A 24,132-nucleotide genomic window follows, 5' to 3' on the forward strand; every position below is an offset into this window, starting at 1 on the left:
CTTTCACACCCCCAAGCCTCTTCTCTGCTTGTATCTCCACCCCTGTCAGTTTCTTTCTCTTCTCATTCCTTTTCTTTTCCCGTCACTTTACAGTCGGTAGCCCTTCATTTTCTCCTCAGAGACCGAGTTCATTTCTTTCAGTGTGCCTGGATGGGTGCATTTCTCACCATAAAGTCCTCAATTGATTGGTGTTATGCTCAAATTGAAATGCCATTTAATCTATGTCCATATGAATATATTAACACAACCTCTGCTTTGCATGTATACTATACAGTACATTATACGTGCTACCCCTGTAAAAAATTTCAAAAGTCTGCCTTTTTAGTGATTAAAGAGGATATTATTTGCGTGTGAAATGTCAGTTGCCATTCCTTTCAGACTATTATTATGCAGAACACCACAGCCCATTATTAAGTGATGCTCAAGTCATCCTGCATGGTGTCAACATGGAGTATTACTACAATCATCAGCTGTCACTATGTGCGCATAGTCCCACTAATGACTTAATTGGTGGCGGTATACTGAAATGACTGTGCAGGCATGTTGTTTGTTCCTCCATACAAACATCTGGCAGGAAAGAATAGAACATTTTCTTGGTTGCAGCCTCCGGTCTTAAAGGTGCATTTTGTACATAATAGAGGGACCACTTTTCTGGTTGTTATTTATTCTTTTAGCCATTATTGTGAATGTCAGTGGTAACAGCTCAAACTGAGGAATATTATACAACACATCTCTTTCCTCCAGTTTTTTGATGTTGACAGACCATGGAGACTGCCGGGGTAACTTTTATGACTGTACTGTGACCATTGATTTAATGTTCTCCCCAGTTTGCCTCGCAAACGGCTGCACCTGAAGCACTTGAAGTAGACATATCCCGTAGCTTGAAATGCCAGCCGCACAGGACTGTAACAGAAAAAAAAAGCATTAATGGACAAATTAAACTGACACAAACTTCTTCTCATTTTAAAAGAAACGACTCAATCCCCCCCTCCTTGTCCCCTCCATCAACTCCTCTTAAAATGTGGATGAAAAATTGCATTTATTCCTTTGAGAGAAAATAAACCCTTTTCCGTAACTCATTTCTAATTCACACCAGGCTGCAATTCTCACATAATTAGGCAGATGACAAGCTTTCATAACATACGTCTCCTTTATTGGCTGCTTGCTTGCAACTGTTGTCCTGCCAGACGTTTACACAAGTGATGGAGACGCTCACAGCTTGCTTTTGCCCTCATTGCCAGGTATTTAAAGGGTTAGCTGTGAACCGTGCAGCGTGCTCTCCCACACGCTGTCGTCATGCCTCATTGCAAACATACATTTAGAAAAGATACCTCAGCCCTCTCTATTTGATTCCATTCATCCATCCATCCACCCGTCTCTCCTCACAGCCATACGGTGTTCTCGTACTTCTCAAAGGCGTGATTGATTTTCGAGGCAGCTTTGAATCTTGCCGACCTGAGTCACGAACCTCTAAACATCAGGAGCGCACTGACCTTTCACTCGTCTCTGCTAAGTAGGCAAGCATCACTTTGCTGTCTAACAGCAAAGTCCCACTCCTACCGCCCATTCCACATGTCAGCTAAAGGTCGGTGCTGAATGCCAGAGAGGAAAAGCAGCGTGTCCTATTATGAAAGGTGAACTTTCCAGAGAATTATCAGTAACTATAAACAGTATGTGGTTATGAAAACTATCTAATCTAGTGCGGGCTGCTTGATAATTATGATGTCTGTGTTTCATGTGAACCACTATTTCCAGTTAGCAGTATCGTCTGATATTCATGAGCGTTGGGGTGAAGTTGGAAGCTTTGGTACCAATGCTGCTGAGGAAAATGTGAGCGACAAGAACAATTTAAGGCTTTTATTTACTGAAATTCCAATGTTTGTGGAAAAAAGCATCACTCTACCTTTCAGAGAGGGCTGTAGATTGTGGTAGCCCGTCCAACACTCACTATTAGCTACTGATATTTCAAACAGCATGTTTTCTAGTGAGCGATGTACTTGTGTCAGGCCTCCAGGTATTGGTGTGATGGAATTGATCCTCTATGCAGAGGCAATCATTTGACAGTATAACATGCAGGATGGCATCCATGCCCATGTCACAGTGTATATCACTTTACAGGCTTCAACGGCTGGGCCAGTTTGGACAAATGCAATAATTCCCCCGTGTGCAGACATGGAGTGGATACGGGAAGCGGGTGTCCTGCGTGCCGACATTGCTAAGCTGGCACAGGTTGCTGCCACTATCTGGCTGCACAGTAAACATTGTTTCTCCAGCTTTGCTCACCGTTTCTCTCTTGCCCTCCGGAAGATATTTTTGATTGAAGCCCCCCTTTATTTCTCATGTAAAAAATGGCAGAGCGCAAATACAAAATAAACTGTGGGTCTGGTGTGCAGAGATAAGTGATTTGAGGAATAGCTTATGGAGGAACAGGTTCAGACGAACGGTTGTGAACATTTGCTTTGCTTGTTTTGTAGAAAACAGTGATTTCATGTAAAGACCTGCATTAATTCATGTCAGGGGTGTTGGATGATTGTGCGCATTTTTTGGGGGGGGTGAAAAATCCTCTTACCAAGTGAGTCAGCAATTCAGGCACATGATGTGCTAATAACTGCTAGCGTTGAATTTGATTTACAACTTGGAGAACATTTGCCTGGAGGAGAGGATAAATTGTTTATTTGTACACAGTTTTAGGACTTTACGGAAGCCTCGATTGGCACAAATAAAAGGTGTGATAACAGTTTTGAATTGAATTAGCGAGGGATTATGTTGTGTTTGAAAGCTGCAGGGCTTTCATACTTATATAAGCTGTTCAATGCTTAGGAGCTCGAAGGACAAATTTACATTAAATGCATGACAAAAAGTTTTGGATGAGCATTCGATGTGAATGTTATTTTGCCTCATTTGTGTCTCAGCGATTATGAATTATTGAACATTGGCAATTTAAACTGATATAGAAAATAAATAAATAAATTACTGAAATGACAATAATGCTTAAAATATGCAGGCATCGCTTTCCTGTCACAATTGCTAAGGACATAGATGGCTGCGTGATTATAAAATGCTGACAAAGAGGATAATTACAATTACTATTGTGCCCCTAATTGTTCTCAGATTATGTTTCAAATATACAAGAATTATGCAAATCCTATTTAATGCCACTGGACAGAATATGACAAAGATATTGAAATCACTTATGGATGTTAACTCTAAAATGCAAACCTGCATTGTTGTTGAAAACAAAAAAACTGTTCTATGAATAATCTTACCCTCCTCCCTTGTTTTTGCTCCTGAACATTTTTTGCTAAATGGTGAGTTCACATGAAGCAGAAAGGGAATACCTCCACATAACCCCATTGCTGGGACATGTTGATGTCTTTTTCTGTCTCCTGTTTACCTTCCTCTCTTTGATCTGTAAAGTTGATAACACACCACAGCTCAAACAATTGAGCAAGAATTGAGATTTACCACATTAATATTTTGCATGGTATGAAACCAATATGTGTAGTTTCCCAAAGACCAGATGCTAGTTTTTGTTGTTGCAACACAATGTCCAACATCTGGAACTGTGATATTTTGATTAATTGCAATACTTGGCCAGTAATTAGCCATTTTTTTGTAAATGTAAAAGCATAACATAACATTCAAGTTTAAAAGACTGTGTCCTGTGTAAATCGTGCCGTGTGACTAAGCTTCCTCTGCTTTTGCTCCCAAAATTAAATTCGATTTTTATCAAGACGACGAGTTCTGGAAGTAGTGTTTTTATTTTTGTGTCTGCTTATGTTCGAGGAGGAGCTGAAATGCAGTCACCATGTGTAATTTGAGTCAGAAGGGTCTGTTACCATTTTACCAATGTGCTTCCAGGCAGGAACAAACAACTTAACACGAGCGTGACATAACAGACTCTCGAGCACATATCCCCCTTTAACAGTCATTGAATTAGGCTGATTCGTAATTGCTGAACAAAATGTTCCCTGCAACACCACCATCAGTAGTGAGCAGAGGTGTCAAGTAAGTACAAATACTTCGTTACCTTACTTAAGTAGACATTTTGGGCATCTGTACTTTACTGGAGTATTTACTCTTCAGAGGACTTTTTACTTCTACTTCTTACATTTTCACGCAAATATCTGTACTTTCTACTCCTTACATTTTAGAAATAGCCTCGTTGCTCCTATTTCATTTTGGCTTGTCATCGTTCAAAAACACACACACACACACACACACACACACAAAACTATCCAGACAAATTGCACCATCCGGGTAGAGTGAATTTTATTGTGGTTGGATGAGAAGTATAAACATTTACCATGCAGACACCCTATTGCTTTTCTCCGCGATGCAGATCAGAGTGACGCCGGGTGCAAAAAGTGGTCGGTGGAAGGTTCACTGTCAGAACGGCAGGTTGGGTGGTCGGTGGACGATGTAATTTAGCCATCACTGGAAAATGGGTTCTGGTTTTATCTGTTTAAGAGCATGCGGGTCGATACATTTGTCCCATAGTTGTTTCAGCATTGCCACGTTTCCATCATCCCAATGGCAGGTCACATGATCTGAAGACACCATCCGATAATATTGTAACGGACTGACATGTTCTGTGAGCGAGCTTACACTTTTATACTCTAAGTACTTTTGAAACCAGTACTTTTAAACTTTCACTTAAGTAAAAAGCTTGAGTTGATACTTCAACTTCTACAGAAGTCTCTTTAAACCCGATTATCTATACTTCTGCTTGAGTAATAAATGTGACCTCTTTTGACACCTCTGGTAGTCAGGCCGCGATGTGCTGCAACACACAGTCAGAATACGTGGCAACCTCATCTGCACAATGTTTATGCAAGCGCGCACATGCAAGTTAAATGACGCATGGCCGTCTTTGTTGAGTTCAACAGTGCCATCCATGCATAGCGAGGGAAGGCGGCGTAGAAAGAGAGTCAACACGGTAACAGAAGCCCCCGTGGTGCACGACAATGTTCTCTACGCCTCTGCCTTGTCTCGTAAGCATCACTCAGCCATTGGCCCTGGGGCGGAGTGCTCGCCGACACCTGTGTGCCGCCTGCGCTTCTCAGTGGCGTGTCATCCCCCCTCTCTCATGTCGACACCAAGACTGCTGCTGCGTGTAAACATGTCTGCATCTTTTCTCTCTCTGTCTCTCTCTGGACTGGATTCTTTTCTCTGCATCTGAATATCAAAGGGAGGAAAAGTGCTCAAGAGTACATTTGCGTTACGCATAATTGACTCGTTGGATTTTGCCACGACAACTCTTGAATACAAAACTTATTTACCTTCTCTGATTTCCTCCAGTCTCAGTGAATTACATTGAATTATCAGATATAATTGGAAAAGTTGTAGATTGTTGTTCCTCTATATCATTTATCTACATATCCTTCTATTTCATTCTTGAGTCTGCTATTCTATCCGTCTGTGTGTAACCTTTATCTCATCCTCTCTGTGCTCATGTGAATACATCTTAATACTAATCTGCAAACGTCATACACCTCTACACCTCCCGTGGCATTTCTCAGCAGCGTACAACCCTCCGGTAGAGCTGCTTTGTGGGGAAGTGATAACATGTCAGCTCTGCCTCTTCCTTGCAATCACATCACGCAGCTCACTGCAAGCTTCACGCAACAGGTCGTTGCTCCAAGAAGACATTATTTTTTGTAAAAGGCCCTGAACCGCTGCAGAAAGTCATTGCGCTTTGTTCCTAAGGAGCATGTGATCATTTGTGACATTAACCAATTTTACCAATTTTCTGGTATTCAATATTCTTTTAGGAATGACGAAAGTGACACGTGGTCCAGACCTGTCATGCGAGTCAGAAGTAGCGGTCGTCTACACAGAACCACAAGGGAAAAAGGGGGAAAAAAAACACTGATTTTATTTATAACATTAATGTTTGATTTTATGGTTGAGCATCACCTAATTTGATCCGAAACTGAGCCAAAACCAAACCAGAACCAACTTCCAACAGGAATGTTGTGTACTCATCACAAACAAATATATGAATGCTTGAAACATCAGAGTCTTGGCAATAATCTCCATTTGAAAATGCTCCAAACACATCTCCAACAATATGTCATGCAAATGAGTCCAGATCATTTGCACACAAGGTGCTTATGTGGACGTTTTCATTGAAGCTAGAAGCTAACAACAAAAGAAGAACTTAAATGTGTTACTGAAGTTAACTTGACTAAGAGGAAATCAATTTAATAAAACGTCATGAAACCCAATTAACTATATCGATGTGATTTGCTTCATGACTTGCCAATCTACCAAAACTGCTTTGCTTTAGAGAGCCACAGAAGCTTTACGTCAATCGAGATTTTCTCTGCTGCATTTGCAAAGTTCTTTAATTATATCCCATTCACCCTGTGGAGCAACTTGCTGTATTCAGTGTGTTTAGAATTCAAATATCATGAATGCAAACCTCCCCCTGCTGGTGCTGTTTCTGCAGTTAAAATATTGTTGGTGAATTTGCCTGTTTTTACATGAGGCCGGTTTGTTCGATGCATGTGGGGTGTCAGTGACTTAATGTCACAATTTCTAAGTAGTCTGACATTTCTGGTGATGGTTTTGAAAGTGACTATTAATAACACAGCGAGTCTCTAAAGGAAGTATTTTGGGAGCATTTCTTTTCTTTGTTTGGAGGATCTTTCAACCCATAAAACCCAGCTGGAGTGGATGGCGCTTGCCTCCGCCTCCGCTTCACACAGACTTCACACTGAGGCCCAAAGTGTTTTTTCTGGCTGCAATAACAGCCAAGATCGGGTTGAGCATAAAATCTTGCTTCAGGCTTCAAACACGCTATGCATGTAATCAATACCTGGCTTTGAAATTGTTTGATAAACCGTATTTTAAGTTTATGCAGGTATAGCAGGTACAGCAGGCAATTGAAAAAACAAGGTTAAAACGCATGGATCTTTGCACAACTGTTTTCATACCTTTATCAGTCCTCATTGTCGCCTCAATCTCACTTCTGTATCATCCTGTAACCGCATATATTTATATATTTTATATATATATATATATTTATATATATAAAACCATCAACCCTGACGGAGAAATTTTACCGAACCACGTTTTTTGTATTATTCGGACAGTAAAATGTGTTGCAACTGTGGGAGGAAAAGTCAAAGCAGTGGAGTAACATGTTACTCCGGTCTAGATGGCGTTTTCTCCCAAAAATACCCCATAACGCTGACCATATAATAGAATCTGCCACAGATTACGCTGTGAATATTACTCCCACCATGCTGTCACAGATTTCTTACTGCTGCTGTGAATGATAGTCAAACTACAAAATAAACTGTACCACCATGCATTGCGCAAACATGTACACAACACACGCAGAGACGAGAGTATAAAGGAGACCGCAGTCGCAGTATCACAAGAGGGGTGTCACAGTGAGATGACATTATCAGCTCAAATCAGCCCGTGCTGACACGTGCCGCCAAACATGGTTCCCTGCCATTTATGGCAGCAGTTATTCCCATGGGGAGTGGTGACAATCATGCAGGAGCACAGTCCTCAAGTTCAAGCACAGTCGTTGGCTGTTCAATTCTCACCTGTAAGTGGAAAAAAATCTCGACCACTAAATTTTTTCCATTTTTTATTGTGGAATTAACATTTATATGTTCTGCACATATGAATACTAATTTCTGTCAACTCCGTCTTTAAACAGCTTTTCCTGGACAGGCTTTAAGACACAATTGGATGAGCAGCCCAAACATCCTTTTCATCTTCAACTTCAACTTCAACTGTCTGCAAAGCTGAAAGAACAGATTCTTCCATAATTTGAAATGCCTGCTCTGGTGTCTCTCCCCCCCCCCCCCCCCCCCCCCCACAGTAAAGTGGTTTCTGATACCCCCCCGTCAGAAAGTTGTCAGGAGAGCATCCTCAAAAGGAGCTCAAACAAGTTCTGATGGTTACCTTCAACACAAAGGAGCAATACAAAGGTTTTCTTGAAGCGCCAAACTACTTGCACCAGCCACCTTGCAGAGAAACCGCGGCTTTAATGTCATTCTTGAGGCCACTACCTATATCTCTTAACAATAGTTCTCAGTTGAGGCAAAGGCTGAGCTGAGAAATGAGAGGTGTGCTTCATAGGTCAGCTCTCTCCTTTCCGCCACACTCTGATACAAAGCCAATGTAGTTATTATTGAATGAATAAGATATGGCACATACGTCCAAGCAGTTGTGAAATATGTATTTATGAGTCATACTACTTTTTTTTTTTTTTAGTTACAACTAAAAAAGAAAAATGTGTGGTATATTGTTGCCAGGATAGCTGGGTGAAGTTGAAGTGAACAGAAAGACTACTGAAAGAAGCTGCAATAGAAAGAGACATTGGGATAATAAGCGCCTATTTTTTAACACTTATATTGAGCTGTTACATGGTGTTCTTTTTTTATATTTATCAGGCATTTAAACCGAATGGAAGCCACTAAGCAGATGACTATAAGGCAAAAAAATGCTTTCGGGATGTAGTTATTTCCAAAGTTATTACCGGTTGTTAAATTGCTTATCAGTCATTTACACATTGACACCTGCTCTGTACTCTGATCATGTACAGAATCCTTGTTATGCACAGTGTGAATTCAGTGAACCCTGATTAATCAGTTTGAAGGTTTTCCAAACATTGCATTGTTTCTTATAATATAAATAGATGCACTGTAGCTTCTCTGACACCCTGTGTAGTCACAGTATCCATTTTACACTTTTTATCTGTATAATACGCATCTTAATTGACCACTACGTTCTGATTTGTGTTCTGTGTTTTTTCAGGTTTCCTCTGGTTAGTGAGCTGGCTCCACTTGGCACCTTGGTGGGGACTATTCTGGCGGCTGCTATCAATCAAACCATCTTCTACTCCATCGTGGCAGGAAATGAACTAGGTATCGTATAAGCCTCATAACCCAATACAAACACTCCTACAATCACACTCACTAAAATGATATAGCAGGTTCCTGTTTTTCATTTGTCCTTCTGCAGTAACTTGTTAGCTCCGAGTCTTTTGTTCTACATTAGGATGCAAACCATATTTTTTACATTTTATGAAAGAAACTGCAGTATAATAAGTGCTCTTACTAACATCAAGAGTGCAGAAAACAAAAATTGCCAGATGCATGTTTGTGTGGGGTTTCTCCTTGTCTTCGTGTAGAAGTGAAATGTTTTGACATACTTGCCGCTGTTGACTGCTTTTCACTGGAATGAAGTCTGAAAAGCGTAATTACAGCCTGAGAAAGTCTTTTATCACCGTGAAACAAGGACCTGCCCATTACATTTGAAGTAGGACAACTCGGCAAGATTCATTTCTGTGTTTTCTTTTGCCTCAGACACTAAGATACGATTGTAAAAACGCAACTAAGGCAGCCTCCATTAGAGTTTTATTCTATTTTTTTGTATTGTCTAACGACATCTTTCCAGTCCTGCCGCTGCAAACCCTTTTAGTTCAGCTATAGTACATGTGGAAAGAGGTGCAACTGTGTTAGCACCTGGATAATTGAACTCAGCTTTGTTGCAGGTTCTTTGTGTGAAGTGTCCTAAAAGGGCTCTATTGGGCTGCACATGGGAAGGAACCAGATTAAAGAACCTGTGAAGGAGGATGAATGCATTCAGTTGTGATACATGCAGAGTTTCGCTTTAACAACGTAGACCCAGAGTGCTGTTGCGCCATGGTTGCAAACAAAGCCGAGCCATATAGCTGTGATCAGAACACTACTGCACGTCCAGTAACCAGTGTGTTCATCCATTATCTTACTTCTCTTATCTAGTTTTGTCTCATGTGCTCTGATTTTGTTTGTTTCTAGGTCATTTTCGGGTGAACAACATGACCGGCGTCATCTCCACAGCTAAACCTTTGGATTATGAAAATGTGACCAGCTACGTCCTTCGGGTCCAGGCAGACTCTATGCTGGTTGTCATGTCCAACCTGCGGGTGCCTTCTAAAAGTAAGAAATGCTCTTCAATGAATGTGTGGATGAGCAGGTTGAGTTGTGTTACTAGCCTAACGTATTTGAATCACAATCTGGAGAACATTGAGTCACGCTGTGTATCGCTTTACCTTTGAGCTTACGCACTGTTGCCTTTCTTCACTGCACTGATCCATTTGTATGCTGGCAGGTTTACTGCAGCCTGTAATTGGTTGTTCAGTTACGTACTCGTGCTTGTTTGTCTGACCCTCTCTGACCACAATGACACTTTCCTTCATTCCGACTAATGTGAATAGTTGTGTTATTAGAGGTACAATGCTGCAGTACAAGCAGTTATTTTCTATTCTTTTGTGGAATAGTTTAATGATGTTAACGTGGGGTTAATATGTGACCAAACCTCTGATCTGCTGTCAGAATATCAGAGCGCTAGCATGTCAGCTATGTGATAAATGTATCGACCTGTAATTTTTCTACAGCATCAGGTGGTCTGATTGTTAGAAATAACCTGCAAATATCCAGATATATCTTTAAATCGTGTATCAGCTTAAAAAGCAGTGTATTATAAATCACTAAAGACCTGTCCAAGTTCCTCACAAGGGGGTAATGATCAGAAATAGCCCATTTGTTTTAATTAAGTAAGAACGGGCCCAAAACAAGGTCACTTGATAAAACATTAATCATTGCAAATTCTCACTGTCAGTGCTGGCCCTGTGTGTTCCCATTCCGGAGGCCTCTGGGTGCCTGATTGTGCGTCGTGCCGGTCGACAATGACCACATCCAAAGGCAAAAGTGCTCGGCCACAGTCTCTAACCTGCCTCCCCCGATCTCTGTCCAACGCCACTGTGTCTCTCTCATGTATATCTTTGTAGTCCGAGCACAATGGGGAATAAGGTTGCATATGTTCTCCGGCTTTGGAAGTACTCGAAGAGAGTCGGAGAGACAAGTTCACACTTACTTTGTATCCTTCGTGGCTACTTGTTGTGTGAAGCAGGGATTAATTGTCAGATGCAGAGGCGGTCAGAAAGGAGGTCAAGGCTCCGTTTGATAGTCTGCATACAGAGCCCTTCAGACAACAGGCTTTTGTTTTTTGGCAAAGCTTCAGCTGGAATATCATTAGGCATGTGTTTGGACCACTGACAAATGTTTTTGTGAAATGCCAAAAAGAAATGAGTTCACACTTTACTCTCGATCCCTTCGAACAGAATAATCAATGGCCTACATTACCTGCATCTCTCTTTCTTGCTTCTAGCATCTGTCTGTCACATACTAATGACGCCAATCCACAAGTACACAATAAGCAGTCATGCACACACACACACACACATGACCTGCCTGATAGATGTGAAGTAGAGGACTGTTGCTCTTGAGAGGGCATCGGACTCCCCAGGCATCTACAGGCTGACATCATCTCGACAGAGTGTTGAGACACCCTTTCTTTTCGCACTTCTATTACGGTACTGCAGGTGTTGACTCGGTGACTCTTATCTGCATTGAGTTTAAATTATCGGAGCATTATTGGACTGATTTGTCAAATGGATTTATCTCAGCCCAGCAAAGCCTAGTACACTGTATAAGTACGCACAAGCTCGCATACTATTACATTTGTATGCACAGGCACACATGTAATATGCCAAAGTACGATTAGATTTAATTAAACATAATTTTGAAATCATAAACTCTGACACCCTCAAGCTCACTCTGCCTTATAGCAGCAATCCCTCCTCTTAATGGACTGGTCTGTTTTGTCCATTTTCATAAGTGTGTGAGAGAGAAAAAAGGAGGGCTGTGTTTATGTTTTCATACCCTGATACTCCGAGGATGAAGTACAGCCACTTTCTACAAAGGGAAGCGGAGAGAAAGAAACTCTTGAGACGTCTTTTCCATCCCCTAGAGTTCTCCCTCTGTGCCTCACAGTACAGCTTTTCTGCCTGTAATTTGATGTGCTGTGTTTTTGTTGGTCCATTTCCCCTGGTGCATCGCTGGCTCCAATGCCACACGGCTTTACATTTTTGTAGGCCGCCCGGAGAAAAATGGTCCTTGACACTGCATATTTTTCACCTAAACTGCATTGTTGGAAGGATGCTGTATACCGTATATTTTAGAGCTGGGTCCGTTTGCGTGTTATAAATGCGTTAACATAACAAGCATTAATAACATTAACATAACAATAACATTTGTTTCTCATGCGTCTTTTTTTGGAGCATTGGGAGAGGCTTAACGCTGCTGCACGCACCGAGAAAATTAGAGAAAGGTTCTGCACTTAGTGGTCGGTAAAAGCGAAGCTACTTGTAACCACTGCAAACTGGAATTATCTTATCACCGTAGTACTACGATACTGGAGTAGCCACTTCAGTATTTCCCTACAACTAAGCGTGCTAACAAGGAGCGCGAGCGCACGCCACCCCCATCTAATGGGGAAACACTCCACCTAAAGGTGTTACACAGCATTGATGTCAGCCCACTAGCTACCCCAACAACCAGGGGAGCAGAGGAACGGACAAAAAAAATATGGATGTTGAAAGTTTATTTTGTCATTGTGTGCTCAACCTGCATCCCTGAAAGTGTTTTTTTTTCTTCCTTTGACTGATATTCTCCAAAGGAAATCCATAGGCTAAAAAGCCCCATGCGCAGTAAATAACAGCTGTGTACTTTTTTGTGCTAGACCACTTTACCTCACTCTAACAACCTCACTCTACCTTACTCCTAAACTCAGACTGTTGCTGTTCCCCTATAAAAGACAACTGCTAGATTTACTCATTATTTTTACTATTTCTGAGAGTCGAGTGAACGTTCTCAGAAATTGGTAAAGAAAATGCAAACGCAGTTGTCTCTCTGATGGTGGGCTACTGAGAGAGAAGTCATCGACACTTCAAGCACAGTTTTTCTTCATTTAAAATCTTTGCTGGAATCAGAACAAAACGAACCTCCTCATTATTGACTCGGAGTTGTAAGCTACACATGATAATCGATCACGCACGTTTCGTGAGAAATGGTTGAGTTAGGACATATGCAAGTTTTTCTACGGCATGTTATTAAAGTACCACTTCAGCAAGTTGTTTTCAGCTGGAAAATTGCTGCACTACAAACTGCACTCTGTCCCCTTCCAGTCAAATAGAAAGCAAGCAAATAGCCATAACATTTCCAGATTTGAAAAGCTTGGTGAATCTCATTTTGAAGTAACAAAATAGATGAAATTTATTAAAAAATTGGTGAAAAAAATTGTTTATCAAAATGGTTTGGACAAATTGTCAATGACCCGTCACAGAATCTTATTTGAAGACGCACTGTGATATTTTCAGCAATGATTAATTTTCAAGATATTCTGTGGAGTTATTTCAAGCTCTCTTCTGAAGTTGTGGACGAGTTGACAACCATGAAGAAATAATATTGACATGACAATCTTGAGGCTAAATTATGCAACAGTTGATCAACGCCGTTTCGGACGCCTTCAGAGACTTTTTTTTTTTAAAGCTACTGGCTGTGACGCCATAAACTTTCTGGGAATGTGTGTCCTAATTATTATTCTTGGTTATTATTGACCATGGTTATCTACTGCTTAAATAGTTGTACATTGACATACACAGAAAGACTTTTTTTCTGTTGTTGTTTCACATGAATTGAAATGTTGTATTGCCTTAAAATATGCTCTATCCTAGATCGAAATAACTCTAAAGGACTTGAATGCATTTAGTTGCTATCTGAACTTTGCAGCTAACACAGCCAAGGTGTTCATTGAGGTGCAGGATGAGAACGACCACCCGCCCGTCTTCTCCCGGAAGCTGTACATAGGCGGCGTGACGGAGGACAGCAAGATCTTCAGCTCGGTGCTCAAGATAGTGGTAAGAAAACATCAGCTCCGGTCTTTCTTTTCGTTTGGTTTGTACCTGAGGCCGGTCCCACGTCTTTAACACTTACCCTGCAGCCAGGGTGGCAGATGTCCTCCGATCTGCTCTGTGCATCACAGTGTCATCTCTTTCCGCTATCACTGGCTACATCACAGCGAGTTGAACGGTGTAATCCAAGTTTGTTCACAGAAGCACGCTGTCTGACTATCAGCCTGCTCTTCCAGGGAGGTTTCACTTTTTTCATCCCGTGTATTACACGCTGTGTCTATTTTCTGTATGTGTGGGTGTGTGCGAGTGTGTCCTCAGGCTAGTGTTTGTGTTCAAAATCCTTTGAGCTACACGCGTCCTTAATGCCTCCCTCGAATGTCATCACTGCAGCTGACAAACATTTATGAGTGAACATTGTATCATGGCAACAGATTTGGGACTTTGTCAAGGTGTCTAGTTTGTCTTACTATTTGTCATTGAAACAGTATTTCAATCCAGCCATCCAACACTGTAATTAACACTACATAACACAAGGAACTATGTTTGTAACTGAGGTGGATTTTAATACGAAAATTCCCTAAATTATCCTTGTGTCCAGCCCCCAAATTGTCAATAACAATTTTAGAACCTGATTATGAGAAAATAAAATATATTTTCTGCCCCTGATTAATCGAAAAATCTTTGCTTTTAATACCAGTGATCGTGGGTCATCCACTTGACTTTGTCACTGTAGTAATAGCTGTGCCACTAGAAAGCATTACACATACTCCACATGAACCAGGGGGATGTTTTTCACTTTTTTCATTTCACAAAGAATGACTTGGTGTTACCTGACAAACGCCACGTTTAGTCTCGGATGTGTTACTGTAGAGGTGCCAATAATCAGAACTTCCAGGGGGGAAATTTAGTTGAAGGAAATTGTTGAGCCGCAACAACAGCCGGCCAGAGACATGGCAGCTACTTCCATTATTATGGAAACCAAAGATGTCTTCCCAATAGTTAAGGATAGAAGGGGAAGGTGTAACATACAGCAGGCAAGCGGAAGTACAAAGGTCATGAGATTCAAAAAAAGTATTCAAGAACTCCTAGCAGCTGGGAAATTCAGCCCATATCATTAAAGAATACGGAGGAGGAAGCTTTCACTCAACCTTTAAAAACCCCCTCAAAAAATGTTGGCTGTCTAACAGTAAAGATGGGAATACCTCCTGCAGCCGGCGCGGGTTATATTCCTATATTACATTTATCTTGTCGATGGTCTCAAATAAAAGTCATAGCTTACTTTTTCTGCAAGAGTTTATCCTTAATCATTATGTTATAAATATAAAAAGAAGTGAGATGAAAAAATAAATGAAAAAACATTTCTACAGTTAAGCTATGTGAGTTGACATTTCCAGACATGGCATATATTTACAGAACCTTTCACGTGAAGAAGCTATGAAGGGATTATGGGAGATCCCTATAAAAGTAGCACTGTCGCCTCACAGTCAACGGCCTTTGTCTCTGACTCTGTGTGCAGTTTGCTTATTCTCCCCGTGTCTGTGTGTGTTCTCTTCCTTTCTTCTCTTCCATTCAGCTTGGTATACACACCGACATGTAGAATTAACGGGCAAGCGCTATCTATAATTCCTCCTCTGCCTAGGCTTCTTTGGACTACGACTGGTGTGAAGTGTTTGTACTTGACTTCATTAGTAATAAGGCTGAGCGCTGCTTTCTCTGGAGAAACACCGTCAACATTTGACATATTCTGACACTAACTCAAAAAAATAGTAATGACAAGGCTGCACTTTGCAGTGCCAGACAGGTTTCAGTGGATTGGGAAATGGGAGTGGAAACTATTGCATTAGCAAGGCAAAAGTGTGTTGTTTAGAAGAAAGATTTGATTGCGTAATTATACCCTGCTCCTTGTGGCACTTTCATGACCCTTTAATCAGTAAGTAGTTGGATTCATGGGTTGCCAATTTTTTTTTTCCAGCACTTTCTCCGGCCTTTTTTGTTCACATTTTTAACAGGAGCCATCTCGTGTCAGCTTGCGAACAAACCTTACCCTGTGACTTTCTCCTCAGTGTCCAAAACAACCCCTCCCCCTCCTCTTCCAATAGCTGGAGAAAAAAAAAAGAGATTGCTCCTATTTATCAGTGTCACTTACTAGGACAAGCACTCTGAAAATGTATGCCAGCCAGGATTTTTGCTTTAGAGATCGATGGAGAATTTTGTGGTTTTCCCAACAATGACAAACTTCACGGTAATCGTAAATTATAGGTTGTTTTTGTGAATGTTGTTGGTTTTTTACCTAGTAGTTTTTCTAATTTTAGGAAATTTGATTTTTGTGCGTTTTTTGTGACAAAGAACTGCAAGATTGATGCACCACACGAGAAAATCCCGTCTTCAGTATTTTCTGTTCAGACACTTTGCTCGTCCAGCTCGATCCACAGCAGGTGTTTACCATCCGATGTCGTAGACTAAAGGTCTCCTGCAATCTTACTGATTGGGAAGTGGGAAATGGTGGGAAATATGACTGGAACCAAAGAGGCACCATCATGATTGGTGGATTCCAGCTGAAGCTGTATTGAAATCTCAAACCAGTACTTTCTTTCAATGATACAATGCTTTCTCTTTCCCTCTCTTTATTCTGTCTAATTTTCTATTTGTGTGCTACATTTATGTTACAGGCCAATGATAAGGACACTGGGAATTACAGTGAGATGGCATACCGGCTGATTATCCCGCCCACACCAGAGGGCCAGGACAGTTTTGTCATCGAGACATACACGGGTGTCATCAAGTCGGCCATCATGTTTCGAAATATGCGCAGGTCGTACTTCAGGTTTGAAGTTATTGCCACAGACGATTATGGAAAAGGTCTCAGCAGCAGTGCTGAAGTGGTGGTGAGTCTCCAGTATTTTGCTTTAAATAGCTTATATGTATGCCGAACAATACAGATGGTGCACAGGCATTTGGGGTGTGTGTGCACACTGGTCACATGCTCAATGGTGACATGTTGATTGCAACTGTTTCCAGTCTTATAATGAACAAACAAATAAAACATGAATTGTGAACTGTGCGTGAAGTTTGACCAGGAAGGTGGTGTATAAGGAAAAACATTTGAATTTAAAATATGGGGTGTAGGCTGTAGTGTTTTTTAGCTTAATCTTATACAGTATCTGAAGTCCCGCTGCTTTCTATAGATGCAATATCAAGTCATGTTTTTTTATATTTATTTATAGACTAATCTTATGGACTAATATTTTATGGTCTGTTCTATGTCGGTATATGAAAAGAAATCGGCAATGGAGGAATACCACAAACTAATTCTGTTCCTTCATTTTTAAACTTTTTTGTTCATTATGAGATCAGAACAGGCTTTTTTTGTGTGTTTTACTCAGTGACAAATGTTTGGGCTCCAGTCTATTGAAATATTCACAGTAGGAACAGAACAAACAACATGTGGCCTCTGCCACTGGCAGATGATCCAATTAGACTTTTTCTTTCAGCATTGTGCATTAACGTTGTACACATTTGCGTGTCTGCATGTGTATTTTCCTGAATGACTGTCATGTGTGACTTTCTTTTTACAAATAATTTCCCCACGCGCACGTTGTGATTGGCTCGGCTTTGTTCCCAATTCAATGCTCATCTTTCCTGACTGTGAGAAGGATTATTTTTCGTTTCAGTGAAATATGTCTGGCTAACAAGCCTCTGAGGAGACAGAAGGAGGGTCTGGGACATTGTCTGGGTATGGGAGAGCAGCGAGTGCGTAACCATGGTGCTCGTTAATTTTGAAGGGGAAACATAATTTCACAGGAGTTGCATTGGAGATGTGGCTTCAGTGCACATAGGGTGTTGCCTATGTGCCCCTTGAGTTTGCCGCATAGCACCAATGCAAGGAGGCCATAAGTGGGGCCCATTTGATTTGACCAACGTATTAGAATGGGTCGACCAGTAGGACATATGATGGCCATTTATTTCATTTTTTCTGCTGTCTGTCTTACCACTCTTTTATTTTTCTCTTTCTCTCACTCCTACTACTCTTTCTCAGGTATCCGTGGTCAACGCGTTGGACATGCAAGTTGTCGTGTCCACCGTCCCGCCAACTTTAGTGGAAGAGCACAGAGAGGAGCTCATTAGGTGAGACATTTGCTGTTATTGACATATGAAAGAAACAAGTAGTTACTTGTGGTTTACTGTGTGAAACCAACATCAGTGTTTGCAATGTGGTAGGAGCACATGTTTGTTGTTCATTTCAATGCAATGTAAGCTACTGTGTGATAAGAAGGTGACATATTTCACTTTTTGCTCTTATCCATACAAAATATCCTTGTTTTCAGTACATATCCTTGACCTCTTATATTTCTTTTGTTAATAAGAACAGCATCATTTTTGTTTTTGTGCAGCACTATGATGGGAGTGACCTGGTTTCAAGAATGAACCTTCATTTGCATACAAAAGTACTTTAGAAGGCCAGGAATGATGTATATGATTCAGCTGTCCCAAACAACAAACAGGAACCAATGAGAAAGAAAAGTCACTTTGTCGGTTGTTATTCAATAACCATTAGTTATTAGTCAGTAAGACGGTGTGGTCTATCCTCTAGAGTGTGTTTTCCTGGTCCAATTGAATTAATGATGGAGATTCATGAAACCTTTTGCAGCTCTTGGGGCAATGTGTTTAATTTAATTAGTCAATCTGAAAGGCAAATGGGTATTAATAGCTGTTTTCTAGGGATTCCTGTTACTCTCCCACACAAATGGCATTGCTCTTTAGGCTGAAAAACACACCGATTATTAAGCCCTTAGCACTGACGACATTTAAGAGGTCTATGATTTTGCACAGTGGTTTTGATGATGTCGGCCCATTTTACATGAATGCCCAAACCGTTTATCCACCTTGGCAAAGGCAGACACCAAGGCTTTTCTCTATTGGCTGTAATTTGAGGTGTGGATTTCTCCCTGTCTGAACAGGATTATCAAAGCCTTGCTCTGCCAAGAGCCCAGTTGTGGAGCAAACGGCAGCCCAATGGGACAATCATTTCCAGAATGGAATACTTTGATTGGTGGCTGTGATACTACTTTAGTGAAAGAGATGCCAGAAATGATTTGAAACGGATGCAAACCGTTGCTGCTTTCCTTATATGTCAGACCTGTGTTTTTGTTTTTATTTCAGTATTTTGGAGCGCCACATCCAGGACCAGATTCCAGGTGCCAAAGTGATTGTAGAGTCAATCGGACCACGTCGTCATGGCGATGGTTTTGAACTGGAGGACTACAGCAAGTCGGACCTGATGGTGTACGCCATTGACCCGCTCACCAACAGGGCCATTTCACCCAAGGAACTTTTCAAGTGAGTGGTTGTATTTTATCACAGGAGGTATAATCCCCTATTTGGTTCAAATTGATGTCCACATGTCCCTGCTGTGCTGCATAGCCTGTCCATACAGTGAGTCAGCGGTTTCTTCTTCACAGCGGCTGCCTTTACTTCCTTTATGAGACTGTGTTTGTCCTACAGGAGCAGCCAATCCTCCATATGTCAAAGAAAAAGGGGAAAATATCAGGGAGAAAAGGAGGGGGGGGAGGTTAAGAAGGGACAAAGTGAAGCAGGCAGTATTTCCATCAGTCCATTTAACCCGTCCTGCCAGAGTTTCAACGAGCCGGCAGAAAATGCCAACAACACATTTTATTCCGTTCTGTTTGGGGACATGGTGATGGAGAGATTTGGGCTTCGGTTTGACCACTGAGAGACCATGTTCACATGCGATTAAAGCAGAGAAAAAGTGCTTACACAATATCTTTAAACCCATTCAGAAGAAAACGGAATCTGCGCCGGCACCTATGAACAATCTCACCTTTTCTGTGTTTTCCAGCCCTTCTGTCAAACCCATCAGACACCAATTGTAAAACGGCAACTCCATCAGAGCATGAGAGTTGCCAATCAATAGGAAACACCCTCTTTCTGAGTTGTGCCCTTCACCCTCTACCTATTTGCGCCCCTGCTTGATTGAGCTATCTGACACCTCCATGGGTCTTTATTTCTCCTCATGTGCTCGTTGCCAACTCTGTTTTTTGTGGGGCTTTTAAGAAACCTTCCTCCTCGTCTTTGTGTGGACTGTGACCATTTGGGTTCATTTAGAAACGTTCCACTCAAGTGACCTTTCGAGGTGATCTGTGTATGCATTGAAATAATCGATAGACATTATCTTAGCATCATTGCCAAAAACACAGGAGTGCCTCAACAGTTCTTTTCAGTGGGGGATTGAGGCCGGTGCCATCAAAAGGGTGGCACTCTTGCCATGGGAACAGCTCTTTTTTTAACCCAAATTAGTGGCTGTCGCCACTACGACAGGTAGCAGAGCTTAAGAGAGCTGAGGTCATTTTAAAAGAGGTGTTCTAAATCCCTGCTTTAACATGCGTCTACTTCCTTAGACACATATACTGAATGAAAAGGAGAAAGACTTTTTATGTATGCAGTGTATGTCTGACAATGTTGTTGGGGTAATTGCATATAATGCATCTGTGACTTGCCTGTCAGATTACAGAGTGAGACAATGTGTGCATTATAGTGCATTATAGAAGGCCACATTGACTACAGCCCTCCATTCGACCTCTCTAGAAGATGGATTGCCAGAGAAAACAGTCCCTAACCTTCATCACTTCTCATTTATTTACCTACTATTGCAAATTGACATTAATTTGACAGTTTGCTGAATCCTCTGTTTGAAAGCCTCTCTAGTTATTGTTGCAAAATAATACCGGGAGAACAATGTGTGGATTGCTGTTATCAGTGTTAATTTATATTGATGCAATGCAATTGCAAATAGTGTTGCTAATTGGTTTTGCAAGATTTTTGGTGGAAAGGTTACAATAATGATTGAACTTCTTTCGACAAATAATTTGCATTCAAAGAGGTGCAGATTTGCATGATGTGTCTCTGTGGGTTTCATTTCTAGCGAGCAACCCCTTTAAATAGGAGTTTGCAAGATTACGATTATTCTGCTGTTCCCGATATGTGATTATGTGTTATTAATCCCAGATTTCTCGACGGGAATGTGCTGGAAATCAACAAGGAGTTCCAGCCATATCTGGGCGAGGGTGGCCGCATCCTGGAGATCCGCTCCCCGGATATTGTGGCCAGTGTGAAGAAAGCAGCCCAAGCTGTGGGCTACACGGAGGGGGCTCTCCTGGCTCTGGCCATCATCATCATCCTCTGCTGCATCCCTGCCATCCTCATCGTCATGGTCACCTACAAACAGTGAGTCCTCTCGTCCCAGTAATCCTCACTGGCTTTTGTAATCAATTAATTATATTTGTCAGGTTAATTCTGTTGTCAGGAAGTTAAGAGGGAAATATATTTACTCAAGGAAACTGTTGTCTTGGGAGATATTGTTTTCATCTTTTGGTCCTCACACAGTAATCAGACGTTTTTTTTTCTCATTTTATTGTTCCGCGTACCCTCTGGCACGCAAAACCACCAACAAACACATTGAAAACACAAGAGACGTTCTTGCTTATTTGCAGCTGTTTGTGTGTGTGTGTGGCTGTCTCTCTCTCCCTCTCCATCGCTGCCTCTGCGTCTCATCAGACATGCTGACTGCGCACTCTGCTGGGCTAATCTCATTGCTCATGCTCTGTGAAAGCAGATTAATTAACACTCATTTGTGACAAATAACTACAGCCAATTGTGACCGTCACAGTGCGTCGTTACGCTACTTAATCATCTGCGCCTGAAACATACACAATAAACAGTGTCTGGCTTGTTCCAACTCTCTCATCCACAAACACACACACACACACTTTATGCTTTTTGGTTAAATGGGAGATATTTGAACTCGGTTGGCATTGGCTGGCTATAGAACGGGTGTTATCCCCTCCAATCATTAGCATGCTTCAAATGTTCCGTAATCAGTGAGGTCTGGGACATGTTTATTCGCAGCAGATGGGCGGGGTGGTTGTCCCGACGCGAACGCACAGTCCAAGCAAGCGGCAGAAAGCTGTTGATGGTGACGTTAGAACCGAACACACAAACTGTCACAGCAGATGGTGCTTTGTTGTTGCCGTCATTACTTTGGTCAAATGAAATGGTTTAGGAAATGAGTTTCTGTGTGTCAACATAATTCTCTGTTGCGTTGATTTTGGAATGAGCGTAATATTTAAAGCCGGTTTGTTCATGTGGAATAATAAAGTTTTGTAATGGTGATTTGGAGCACAGAAGATTTACTAGAAAGCAGCGGCTACTTTTGCATTCTGTCACTGCTGTCGTCTCGAGTGCTTGGTACTTAGTGTACAAATTGGAGAGAATGTTAAGGGAGTTTCTTACGCTTGTTGTGGTGTAAAAGATTAACTGACGCTTTATGTTATACATTGTGTCACCGCCGATCATTGAAATTGCATGGAGGTTAGACTCTTGTCAAATTATGCAATCACTAATTGTTTTTCTTCTTTTCTTCTCTCTTCTTGTCTCCTCACTTTTCTTCTGAATCAAAACCAATAACCAGGTTCAAAGAGTAAGTAATCATTTTGTGTGTGTGAGATGTGCAGTTTCTCTCCCATCTTCCTTATTCATTCATTTTTTAAAGAGGTGTTAATTGTGTGAAGAAGAAGAAGAAAATGAGCTAATGCCACTCTTTGGAAACATCAGTATTATTGTAGGTTGGAGGATGAATGTTTATTTTGGCATTTTAGATTTGTGTGGAACATCTAATGATATTCAAAAGGAAAATCAACCCAAAGTCAAAAAGACACCTACCTTAGTTCTTTAGTCATCTGGCTCATCTATCATGTTTCACTCATCACTGTTGAAAATCTACCCATCAGTTCTGTGTGTTCATTATAGTTAGACCTCATAGTTGATAATTGTTCCATAATATCTTTTCTGACACTATCAATCAAAAAATCTCTCTGTAGTTTTCATAAGATGAGAATAGCTGTTACCGAAACCTCATCTAGACATGAGATCCCAGGAAAATGTATTATATTGATTGTTTGTTCTTTCTTCACCAATTTCTCTCATTCTGAACTACATTAACTGTTAAAGAAAAATGTGCAGTTGATTTTTCATTTGTATGTTTGTGCATGAGGTGTTTTTTCCGTGGACTTGAAGCGTATCTTGGTGATTTTAATTGTTTGACAATTTGCACAGGCGACAGGCAGAGTGTGCCAAAACTGCCAGGATTCAGATGGCTTTACCACCCGGAGGGAAAACAGCTCCGGCGGTGGCTCCCGGCGCTAACCTCTACGAGGAGCTGGGTGACAGCAGCATGTGAGTCAACCCTGACCCTTCCTCATCCACCTCCCATCCCACCTGTTCCCGTCCTACGCCGCTACTCTTGCTCTGCAGGTTCCCTTCTTTAAAGTTTCTGCTTTCATGTTTAAACGCCAGTACTCCTCCTTTAGTGTTCTCCTGCTTCCGACACCAACTGTTGTCTAGCATTCACAATCATTTCCCCTTCGCTTTTCTGAAATGGCTACTGGCAGCTCTGCATGTTGACGCAGACAGCCACCTTCTGCTTGAGAGATATTCCTCCCTGCATCAATGGATCGCCTTGTATCTTCGCTTCCTCGCCATTATCCACTTTAAATGTCAGCAAGCCATGGTGTGCGCTGCAGCACAGCTGGGGATAGTGCTGGAGCTAATACATGAACTCTGCCTGTGTATGCTTTTTGTAAAACACTTATGTTTGGTGTTTATCGAATGTATAGTTTACTGGTAATAGAAACAAATAGTCTGGTCTGTGCTTTGTAGCTGCTTTCATAAATTACTCCAAAGATTCCTTTGAGCTTGCCTCTATTCCCAGTGCTTTGCATTCGGATTTCATTTTGAATAAAAAAAAAAAAACACCTAATGAATTGCTAGTACCTGCTAAATAAATGAATGTTTAATATGTAAATGAGACAAAATTGAATTTAAACAGCTGCCCCACTGGGTCTAATAATTTGGATTAACAGCATTTTAATAAATACTGCTATTGACATTTCATTCTCATTATATAAAAGAAAATGAAAGCACAACGGCAAGCTGAAAAGAGCTTGTGCAATGTTTACAACAGATGTTGACCAACACTCGACAGCAAGCCGCAGCTTCTGATTCCGTGGCAGAAGAGCTCTCGTGGGGATTGTATTGTAGCTGAGCAACATTCATTTGGAGGTTATATATAAGCGTCGTTCCTATAAGAAAACCCATTAAAAGACACAGAGCGGTACAGTGTGTCTGTGTGTGTGTGCGAAGGTTTTTTTAAAGGGTTAGGCTCCAAGACATTAGTGCAAGGCAATGAGATGTCCCCAACAGCCCATCGTGTGTGTGTGTTTGTGCCAACAGTCTGGCATACGCTGCAGGGACACACAGCAAACATCATTTCAGTATTGACGTATTCCTGCGCT

At 41.3% G+C, this 24,132-nt stretch overlaps 1 protein-coding gene across 5 annotated transcripts in view; it reads left to right on the forward strand.

Moving 5' to 3' along the window:
* LOC120820728 (protocadherin-15) overlaps positions 1-24,132 on the forward strand; it is a 152,592-nt gene that overhangs the window by 116,976 nt on the left and 11,484 nt on the right. For all 5 annotated transcript variants that reach the window (XM_078104494.1, XM_078104496.1, XM_078104497.1 and 2 more), the window contains 8 exons: positions 8,785-8,894; positions 9,810-9,950; positions 13,644-13,771; positions 16,435-16,650; positions 17,802-17,890; positions 18,926-19,102; positions 20,789-21,007; positions 22,895-23,014. In XM_078104494.1, coding sequence (XP_077960620.1) covers positions 8,785-8,894; positions 9,810-9,950; positions 13,644-13,771; positions 16,435-16,650; positions 17,802-17,890; positions 18,926-19,102; positions 20,789-21,007; positions 22,895-23,014 — 1,200 coding nt within the window. The remainder of the gene's footprint in view (positions 1-8,784; positions 8,895-9,809; positions 9,951-13,643; positions 13,772-16,434; positions 16,651-17,801; positions 17,891-18,925; positions 19,103-20,788; positions 21,008-22,894; positions 23,015-24,132) is intronic.

The sequence above is a fragment of the Gasterosteus aculeatus genome, chromosome 6 (assembly GCF_964276395.1).
Source record: "Gasterosteus aculeatus chromosome 6, fGasAcu3.hap1.1, whole genome shotgun sequence".
NCBI lineage: Eukaryota > Metazoa > Chordata > Actinopteri > Perciformes > Gasterosteidae > Gasterosteus > Gasterosteus aculeatus.